This window comes from Lutra lutra, chromosome 17, assembly GCF_902655055.1.
Source record: "Lutra lutra chromosome 17, mLutLut1.2, whole genome shotgun sequence".
Taxonomy (NCBI): Eukaryota; Metazoa; Chordata; class Mammalia; order Carnivora; family Mustelidae; genus Lutra; species Lutra lutra.
Window position 1 is genome coordinate 57,383,085 of NC_062294.1, and position 10,500 is coordinate 57,393,584.

Consider the following 10,500-nt stretch of genomic DNA (forward strand, 5'->3'; position numbering starts at 1 on the left):
CTATCACCTGCTGGACTTTAATCGCAAGAATTTCCCCTTTCTGAGCTGCACGATGAGGCCACAGACCAGGGCGGGAAGGGAGGAGGAGGAAGTGGAGGCTCCCAGCCCCGCCCCCAGGCCTCAGCTCTGGTCCTGGGCCTGGACGCCCCTGCTTCCCCGGCCATGGGGTCTCCCCTCCAGCTCCTGCCTTGCCTTACACTTTCCCACGAAAATGGCCTGGATAAGGGGCTGTTCCCCACTGCTGTGTGAATGCACAGCACAGGTCCTGGGCGGTCAGAGCTGAAGGCAGCCCCAGGAGAGAAACACCCCCTGCTCTGTGTCTCAAGGGCGGCAGGCTGGGTCTAAACCCATGGGCTGCTGTGGGCTCTGCCCATGGACCCAGGCCTTGTCACCTCTCCCTGTCTCCACACACCCAGCAGCCCTCCCTAAATGAGCCAAGTTCACTCCTGCCTGCCTCCCGGCCTTTGCATATGTGGCTCCCCGCCAGGCACACCTTTCCATCTTCCTCCCCAAGGAAGGACCTCATTCCCACTCCTCCCCTGGGACGCGGTCCGACAGGGACTACACTGGGGTGGACGCCTTTTTAGCCCCGGAAGACTCTGGGCTGTATCTGTCACACACACCAGATGGTCACTGCTTATGCACCTTGCCCATTCTACCTGTGACCTTGACCGTGTGGCTTCAACGCCCAGTGACTCAGATTCACCAGAAGGGAAAAAAAAAAAAAAGGCTACAACCCCTTATAAATATGCTGTGAATAACAGATGAGTTTGTACATACAAAATCTTAGAATGAGGACTTTTAAAACCCTTGAATCATCGCCCCGTCCCTCAGACCTCCAGTGTCCGGACGGGCTTCTTGGGGTATTTTGGGGACTTACTTATATGCACACGTGGCTTCCTTCGCTTCACGAGCAGTATGAGAGCAAGAACACGAGTCTTGGGGTCACACGCCCACCTCTGCCTCCCTCCCACTAACTGCTCGTGGGACCTTCCACTCACCCAAACCCTCTGTGTCTCTGTCTTCATGGTTTTCAAATGGAATCGGAGACGCTGTCTACAGATGGAGAGCGGCTGACTGCTTTTGGCCTGTTCTGGGGTCACAGGCATCGCCGGGTCCCCTATATGGTAAAAGCCCGCCCTTTCTCCATCCCAGTGACAAGTACGACCCACCTCAAGGAGCCGTCGTGAGTTATAGCGAGGGGATGCGTACGCGTGGGCGAACCACGGCTAAGCCCCAAACACCCCCAACCAGAGGGCCGTAGACAACCATGAACACATCCTCTCTCCCGAGTTCTGTGTGCGAGGGTCGAGCGGCGACCCGGCTGGGCAGTTCTGGCTCGGGAAGAGGATTCCAGGATGTCGGTGGGGGCTGCAGGGTCCGAAGGCTTCCGGCCACAGCTGGGGGACTGCCTTGCAGGAGGGTTCGCGGGCGCGGCTGCTGGTGGGAGGCCTCGGGTCTTCACCTCATGCATCACACACGGGGCATCTGGGCGCCCACCCAGCACGCTCCCAGCTGTCCCCGGAGTGAATGGTCCGAGAGAGAGAACAAGACGGAAGGCACACACCATTGCTGCTGGGACATCCTACTCGTTAAGCCACCAGCCTCTCTCATGTGGGAGGGACCACACAGGAGCCTGAAAGCCGGGACGCGTGGACCACGGGGGTCATGTCGGATGCAGGCCACAGCCCCACTATGCCCACACAGTGGTCATGTTGTAGGCGAGGCCTTATCTACCACTTTCTGTCCCATGTGTGACAAAGTGGGAAGCAGGGACAGGCGGCTAATAACGCTCTGTCACTCGCTCTGGGAGCCTCTCCGGGCTTCGACACCATCCCCACCCAGAGGAGGAAGAGGGACTCGATGTTGAGTCCCTGGCCTCTCATCGGCCTGTTTCTTCTGTGAGGAGACTGATGACAAAGGTGTCCCCAGGGTACCCAGTACATTTGCACCTTCCCCATTTCCAGTGACCATGGCCTTGGCAGTGGGGTTCAGCTAGCTCTTCATTCCGTGCTCCCATCCCCATGGGGCTCTGCTCACCTGTGTTCGTGGTGGCAGGTCACAGAGGCAGACGGGGCCCTCATTCCATCCCAGATGTCGTTACAATGGCTGGGTAGGACTGGGCCGGCCAGAGACCCCACACAGACACCCTCTTCCTGCAGGACGACCTGTTCTGAGAGTCCTGCTGTCCACCCACCTGCAACTCAAAGGCCTCATAGCCTCCCTGGGGGCAGGACCAGGTCAAGACGACCCCGTGACCCCCAGAGGTGCTCATGCAGGAGGTGATGGTGACCGGGCTCGGGGCTGGGAGGAGAGGACAGGAGGAGTCAGTAGGAGCCACACGAGGGGGCTTTCCACCCCTCCCCCGACTTCCCACCTGTGGTGCCAATTCTCTGAGAACTAGCCCATCCTTTCCTTCCCAGAACCAAAATCCCTCCCTCATGTCTCATAGTCTGTCCTCCCCAAAGGGACACACAACAGACCCTTCAAACTACAACTCCCATGAGCCCTGCACGCTCTGTATCACTTCAGCTTATGAAGCCATGACCCCATGATCTGAAGGGATTTGGAATCCACTCACCTCTGGTCTATGGATCTCTGCCCCCAGGTCTGACTTAGGTCCCCACCAAGTAGAAGGGGGCCCATCTCACCTGTGGATTCAAGGAGGCCCTGTGCAGAACTGGCCATGTTGCTCCTCTCTGCCCACACACTGAAGTTGTAGAGTCCTGGGTTCCAGGGCCTGAACCTCATAGTAGTTGTGATTGGTCTCTCCTGTCTGGTTGGCCTGATATCCTCGGGGGTCATGGTCTCCTTGGGGATGTCCCCCAGCGGCCCACTGGACCCAGTATGTGTAGGCCTGAGAGTGGGGGTCTGTGGGGGCCTTCCACCACAGGGTGATGGAGCTGCTGGTCTGAGCTTCCTTGTGCAGATCCGTGATGCTGTTGGGAGCTGCCAAGTGAGTAGCTTCTTCCGAAGCCGGGAGTGGTCTTGGCGAGTCCTCACCTTGGCGACCACGTGGGTTGTCTTGTGTCCACGTCCTAAGCCCTGGTGCCTGGGAATGTGACCTTGTCTGGAGATAGGGTCTTCGCAGACGTAGTCAAGTGAAGATGAGCTCCCACGGAGTCGAGTGAGCCCCAAATCGAATGACTGGTGTCCTTAGAAGGAGAGAGAAATTTGGACACAAACAGGAAGCACATCATGGGAAGCCAGAGGCAGAGACTGGCATGATGAGTCTCCAAACCAAGGAATGCCAGAGATTTCCAGCCATCCCCAGATGCCAGAAGAGGTGAGAAAAGATGCTTGAGGCTCCAAAGAGAGCGCGAGAACACCTCAGTTTTGGAATTCCAGCCTCCGGAACTGTGAGACAACATGTTTCTGTTGCCTTCAGCCCCCAGTTGGGGGAACTTCGTTGTGGGGGCCTCGGGAATCAAATGCAATGACCTTTCTCTTTCTCTTTGGGAGGGTCAGCCCTAGGGAGGGTCATTTGTCACCTGCAGACACGCAGAGGGTCTCCCTGGAGCTGCTCACTCTGTCCTGTTCAGCCCGCATTAAGAACTCATTCAAAGTTAGAGTTCAAGTGCATCCATCACAACCCAGGTGTCTGGGGTGCTGTGAGGACCACCTGAGATGCTCTCCCCAGACCACTGGATCCCATGGAGGTACAGCTGAGGGCCTAGACCCTCAGGGACCACCCCCTTCTCAGAGCGATGGAACTGCTGGGCTGAGCCTCTACCTTTAGGCTTCTGACTGGGTCGGATGCTAGAAGGGGGAAGACAGGCCTGTTAGGGGCAGGACATCAGATAGTGCCCTGCTCCTTCATCCGCCCCAAGCCCATCCACAATTCCCACAATGTGTGTTTCCCATCAGCTCTACAGTGAACCCCACAAGTCCTCTCCAAGGAGCCCCCTGGAGGCTCAGGGGGAGGGCAGCCCAAGCTCTTTGTCAGCAGTGGGGGTGGAGGAGGTGGGGGCCATCGGTGAGGCTCGGGTCAAGTCACCACCAGCTGGTGAGTGATCCTCTGCTCTACGTACGTATACAAGATGGTCTCCATTTTGTTTATTCACTCATGCGTCGATGGACGCTTGGGTTGCTCCCACCTCTTGGATATTGTGCATAACGCTGCTTTGAACAGGGGTGTACAAATATCTCTTCGGGACGCTGCTTCCAATTATTTCAGGTATATTCCCTTTAGTGGAATTGCTCGATCATATGGTAATTCCGTGTTTAGTTGTTTTGGGAACTGCCATGCTGTTTCCCACCATGGCTGCTCCGTGTTCCTTCCCACCAGTGGAACCCAAGGGCTCCCATTTCTCCCACCCTTGCCAACACCTCTGATTTTTTCTGACCGTCACCAGCCCTGATGGGCGAGAGGGGGTACCTCCTGCTTTTGATTGGCATTTCCTTAATGACCAATGACATTGGCCATCTTTTCACGAGGAACTCACTCACTTCTTCTCTGTAGTATGAACTCCTTTCTCTGCTAGAGCACATCTAGCCTGTGTAGACTCCATAAATGTATTTCCACGAGCAAGCCTCCTGTATCTGCTCCCTTTTCCGCCCTCCGCTCCTCACCCGTGTGAAACCCTTCTCATCTGCTCGGTCTCTCGGACTCCGCACACGGGCCCCCCCGCCACGGTAACACGCCCCCCCCCCCCGCCGCTTGTACCTGACACCCCACAATGGATCCCTGCCTGTTCCCACCACCACCACTCGTGAACGCCTATGCGGTTCATTCCCATCAAATGGCTTTAGGACTGAAATGTCCCAAAAGGGAAGGAAGAGGGAGAGGAAGAAGGGGGAAGAGAAATAGTTCATCTTTGGTGGGTTTTGTTTTGTCTTTCTGATGAATAAAGTTCCATATTTTCTTCAACAATTTGTTTTGAAATTATTAGAGACTCTCAGGAAGTTGCAAAAAATAGTACAAGAGGCCCCCTGTGAGCTTTGTTCCACTAACCCCCGTGGTAACATCTCAGGCACATAAAACTCACTATCAAACGCAAGAGCTCAATAGTGGTAGAATGCCGTTGCCCGGCTCCAGACCTCATTCTTCAGGTTTCACAGCTGTTGTTTTAACAACGTGTGTGTGTGTGTGTGTGTGTGTGTGTGTGTGTGTGTAGTGCTGTCCAATTTTAATCTATGCAAAGAACTGTGGAACAACCACCAGTCAAGATATGGCCCTGCCCTGTCACCGAGGAACGACCTTGAGCCACCTCCTTCTTTATTTGACTGTCCCAGATCTTTATCTCCCGGCAACCACGGGTCCGTCCTCCATTTTTAAGTCTGCCATTTCTGCTTTCTTTCTTTTTAAGATTTGCTTATTTGTTTTTAGACAGAGAGAGGAGTGGGGTGGAGGGGCAGAGGGAGAGAGAGAGAGCGTGGAGCCAGACACGGGGATCCATCCCAGGACCCCGAGACCATGACCTGAGCCGAAGTCAAGAGTCAGACGTTCAACACACGGGGCCACCCCGGCACCCCAGGCCGGCCATTTCCAGAGTGTGATACCCATGGACTCCCACAGCAGAACCCAGCCAACTGATACCTTCATCCGGGCCTTCTGGCCTCCAGGACCGGGAGACACAGAGTTCAGCTGTCTCATTCACTCCTTCTGTGGCCTCCCGTGGCCGTCCCTGCTCCGGCAGAGTTGGCTGGAATGTGAAGAGGATCTCGGCAAAGCCGCGACCAGGACATTTTTTTCTGGGCTGGTGTAGGAACGACCTCACGCACAGCCACAGCACAGCAATCCCCGCCAACAACGGCCGGGTTCCAAAGTTCACCGTTGTTAGACCAGACCTACGTGTTCCCAGGAAATGTCCCTCCTTGGTCCTTTCCACGGGGGTGGGAGATGTGCTGGGGGGAACCGCTCCAGGTGCGGGAGGGAGCAGCACTGTGGACCTGGGCGGCGGAGTCTGCGGGCACGACCCCCATGTGGGCACGAGGCCAGGGGTGCACGGAAGGCAGTGCTGGGCCTCTGAGGTCGGGAGGAACAGAGTGCACCCCCGGGGAACCCTCACCCCTGCCTAGGGTTGTGCCACAGCAGCGTGCCTCAAGTGGCCCAAGGCCCTCCCATGCAGTGGCCTGACGGTGGGGCAGGGACTAAGAAGCAGGGGTGAGCTCAGAGAACACAGAAGCACAGAGTCAAAGAAGCACACGCCCCCCGAATTTTCTAGCAGCAGCAGCAGTATGGAGAGCCCACGGGTCCACGGGTGGTTGAAGGCGTGGCACGTCTGGAATATTACGTGGCCTTCGGAAAGATGGAGATCTTGCCGTTGGCAAGGTCTGAAGGGGGCTGGAGGGTATTAGGCTGCACGTAGTAAGTCAGAGAAACACAAACACGGCACAATTCCACTCGTTGGGGGGAGGCAAGCCACACGACAGAGTCTGAACTACAGAGAAGCAACTGCTGGCGCCCAGAAGGGAGGGGATGGGGGAGGCGGAGCCAGGTGATGGGGATGAAGGAAGCCTGTGTCCTGATGAGCACATGATGAGCATAGGGGACATATGGAAGTGCAAAGCCACTCTACTGTGCACCTGGAACTAGTAGGACATTGTGTTAACTATACTGGAATTAAAAACTTAAAAAAAAAACAACCCAGGAGTGGGCTCTGGGGATCCCTAAGAGCACAGTGGGGATGGAGAAGCCTCCCCTCTGCTGTAAGAGTCCCTGAGAGCACGGCGTGGGTGGAGAAGCCTCCCCTCTGCTGTAAGAGTCCCAAAGTGCACAATGGTGGGCGTAAGCTTCATTAGCATAACGTGCGTGTACAGGCATGTTTTTTCTCGTGGGCAACATCATGCTTGCTTAGCGCAGGTGGTGGTGACTCCCCCTCTCGATCTTCCTCCCAAACCCTAAAACTCACCCCCGTCTGGGGTGTCCTGGCTTTGCAGAGGCCTCCCCGTGCTCTCCGGGTGTGCACACATGAGAAGACCTCGTGAGCCACCTCCCCAGGGCTCCTGTGTGTGAAAGTCACCGAGAGCTGGACGCACCCTGACCCGGGAACACTGTGGGGACCCCATGTTCCCCAGGCCCACACGCAGTCAGCAGTGCTGACCCGTACACACGGGGGCCCCGGGTTCAGCTCGCAGCAAGGTTGCCGCAGGAATGGCTGGAAAGAGCAGATTCAGGGCCTAACACTGGGGATGGACCTCACGCCCCTGAATGGTACATGTGAAAACAGTTCCAACGGGCCTTGGTGGCTTCAGAAAACAAAAGGGGCACCTGGGTGGCCCAGTCAGTTAAGCGGACTTTTGTTTTTGGCTCAAGTCGTGATCTCAGGGTCGTGAGAACGAGCCCCATATCAGGCTCTGTGCTCAGCAGAGGGTCTGCTTGGGCTTTTCTCCCTCTGCCCCTCCCCACTGCTCGCTCTCTACGTAAGTACATACATACATACGTACATACATACATACATACATACATGTATTTTAAAAATAGGAGCACCTGGGTGGCTCAGTCGTTAAGCATCTGACTTCAGCTCAGATCATGGTCCTGGGGTCCTGGGATGGAGCCTGCATCGGGCTCCCTGCTCAGCGGGGAGCCTGCTTCTCCCTCTGTCTGTTGCTCCCCCTGCTCCTGCTCTCTCTTGCTGTCTCCTCCTCTCTCTCTCAAATAAATAAAATTTTTAAAAAAATACAATTAAAATTTAAAAAATAAGAAAGAACGCTTTGCTGTTCTTTTCTGCGAGCAGCCCTCCCCTGAGCCCCCCCGCCCCCCGCAAATAATGGAGAGGTCGCTGTTTCAGTGTCCGCTTTACTTGGGCACGAACTAAATCAGGGCCGCAGGGAAGGGGGCGGGTGCCCAGGGGAGGCAGGTGGGAGGCCGCGGTCAGAGCAGAGGGAAGGCGGCCATGGGGAATCGGTGGAGGATGTGGGTTTCCACAGACGGTTCTCATGGGGCCCGAGCCGCACATGCACCTGCAGGCAGGAGTCCAGGAGCCCGGGGTCTGTGGGGGCCTTGCCAGAGGCCGCGGGGCGCCGCCGGTCCATCCGGGCCCCTGGTCAGTGGGTCTTGAGCCGGGGGCTCCAGAAGGCCGACAGGGTGATGAGGAGCTGGGCAGCGTAGTAGGTGATCATGACCACGAGGCGGGCATGCGGCAGCGGCTGGATGAAGGTGTCCCACGCCAGCACCATGTCCGAGAGCGTGAAGAGCAGGGCCCCCCCGAGGACGCTCCCGCCGCTGGCCAGGCCGCGCCACAGCATGGAGGCCAGGACCAGGGAGTAGGCCGCCAGCGCCGGGACCATGCTGGCTGGGAGGTGGAGCAGCAGCAGGCCGTCGTACGGCACGGAGACCAGGGCAATGGACAGCAGGAGGCCGGGCCGCAGCGGAGTGAGGCCAAAGGCCCAGAGGTAGAGCAGGTGGGCCACGGTGAAGGCAGCCACGCCTAGAGGAGACAGGATCTGTCACTCCCTGGTGGCCACCTCCAGTGCAGAGCCCGAGGGGAAGGACCGCCCAGCAGCAGCATCCACGCCGGCCACCCCCACCCCCCCACCTCCCCACATCAACCTTCCCCTCTCCCTGACCTTGGCCCCAGAGTGACCTTAAGATGCACACTTGCATCCCATCCTTACTCTGCTTGCCACTGCCCGCCAGCTCCCCATTTCGCTCTGCTCCCCACTTGGCTCCATCCACTCACCCATCCTGCCCACCCCAGGGCCCTTGCACTTGCTGGTCCCCTGCCTGGGCTCCTGTGCCCTCTTCAAGACAGGAACTCCTTGGTGTGGCCATCCTCAACCAGCTACTCCAGACCACAGCACCCAAAGCCCCGCTCTGTCCCTCCAGGCCGCTCACACCTTCTAAGACCCTGCGGCCCGACCCCCTGAGGGGAAGGAGAGCTCTGAGAGAGCCGGGGCTGGTGTCCAGCCGGGGGTCCACAAGAGCCTGGGACCACCCCGCTCACCAGAGAGGAAGGCGTCAGGCCAGATGAGGCAGGCATCGCCCACGGCCGAGCACAGAAGGGCCCCCTGCAGGAGCACGCGGTAGCCGGTGCCCCGGGGCGCAGCCTGCAGGGACGCGGCCAGGCACAGCACCGGCAGGCACTTGACGAGGGCGCCGACCCAAGACGGCTGGTCTTGAGGGATCCAGAGGAGGAAGTAGGCAGCACAGGTGACAAAGAAGGGGCTCAACCGCAGGCACAGGCACGGCTGCTTTGGGAGACAAGGGGGTCAGCGAGTCCCCGGGGGGCAGGCGCCCCGCAACCAGGACTCAGGTCAGGGGGTTCCCGCTGCACCCCCACCCAGGAACCCGAGTCACGACCCACAGGGAGCCCAACCTCCTGAGGGCAGGGCCCCCCAATTCCCGCAGGCTGCTCGGGTTCCCCAGCACCCAGGCCCGACCCCCTCCCACACCTGGCATCTCTCACTTGGGCTAAGAGGGAAGGCTTTCCGGGCAGACCCTCCTCCTGGGCGCCCATGATGGCCATTGACCCCCCAGAATGACACCTATGTGAGCACGGGTGGCTCTGGGGGTGGAGGGGACAGCGTGTGGTTACACGTTAACCCGAGGAGCGTCCTGTGGACTCTGGGGCTGATAACAGGGCCCGGGGAGATGCTGCCCCCACCCTGGGGATGGCCCCGCCTGGCACCACTGATAAGGTGCCCACTCGGCACCCAGGGTCCCTTCCCCCCCAGCACCCTGCCCCCCAGCACCCTGCCCCCCAGACCGGGCTTCCCCTCAGCTGCCCAGGAGGTCTGAGGCCATACACTCTCCTCCCATTGTCCCATGCCCCACCAACCGAGAGGGACCCGGTGTGGGATTCCTACACGCTCCCCTGGACCCGGGACTCTGGGGCAGGGGGTAGTGGGTTGGTGCTGACCGCCATCAGCCCCAAGGTCAGGTCAGCCCTGGCCAGGGAGGGGGGAAGGACGCCCACCCACCGTCCCCCCAGCAGGCCACCCAGGGGGGCCTCCTGGGCTCTGGCCATCAATCCCCCCCACAATGTGGCCTCCACCAACCCGCACCGCGGGATTCCCCATGGGAACACGTGCCAGTGCGGAGTCTGATGAGGTCCTCACGGCACGCTGGCCGCGGCTCCACGAGCACATCCTACGAGCGCACTCGGCCCACCTGTGACTCCGGGTCTGGCAAAACGGCTTACCACGTGCCCACCTATGTTGGGGGGCTGGCCACCCCCAGGTGCCCATGGCTCCGCCGCAGGAGACAAGGCTCGGAAGACATCACTTCCGCAAGGTCACCCAGACACGTCACCCTCCCCAAGGCTGGAGACTGGCTTGCCACCTCCCGGAGGGTATATGGACCCAGGACACACAGGGCCAGGAGCACAAAGGGGACCCCAGGAAACAGCTTGTGGGGACCAGGCCCCAGACAAGACTGGGCAGGGCTCTGTTCCTCCTCCCAGGACATTCTTTCCTGGTCTGAGCACAAGTGACCCCACCCTCAGCAGAACATGGAGGTCCAGGAGCCCAGCTGCACTCTGAGGGCTACACCCTGGGACTGAGGAAAGGCCTGGGGTCCCAAGGCCAGAGCACAGGGACAGATCAGGCCCCCCGGCC

At 59.0% G+C, this 10,500-nt stretch overlaps 2 protein-coding genes across 3 annotated transcripts; both read right to left on the reverse strand.

Moving 5' to 3' along the window:
• Nucleotides 1–2: 2 nt before the first annotated feature.
• On the reverse strand, nucleotides 3–7,977 carry LOC125088585 (uncharacterized). Its single transcript, XM_047709785.1, has 5 exons — nucleotides 7,900–7,977; nucleotides 7,047–7,100; nucleotides 5,540–5,645; nucleotides 2,652–3,155; nucleotides 3–2,304 (listed from the first exon to the last, which is right to left on the reverse strand). Exons 1-5 carry the CDS (start codon nucleotides 7,975–7,977, stop codon nucleotides 2,081–2,083), a joined length of 966 nt encoding a protein of 321 aa, XP_047565741.1. The 3' UTR covers nucleotides 3–2,080.
• On the reverse strand, nucleotides 7,724–10,485 carry TMEM86B (transmembrane protein 86B). Of its 2 annotated transcripts, none has more exons than XM_047711138.1 (3): nucleotides 9,351–10,485; nucleotides 8,889–9,132; nucleotides 7,724–8,372 (listed from the first exon to the last, which is right to left on the reverse strand). In XM_047711138.1, the coding sequence occupies exons 1-3, from the start codon at nucleotides 9,408–9,410 to the stop codon at nucleotides 7,990–7,992; spliced, it is 687 nt and encodes a 228-aa protein (XP_047567094.1). In that variant the 5' UTR covers nucleotides 9,411–10,485; the 3' UTR covers nucleotides 7,724–7,989. The 2 variants fall into 2 exon arrangements, with proteins under 2 accessions (XP_047567094.1, XP_047567093.1); XM_047711137.1 differs by having other exon boundaries at nucleotides 8,889–9,135.
• Between the last annotated feature and the right edge of the window lie 15 nt (nucleotides 10,486–10,500).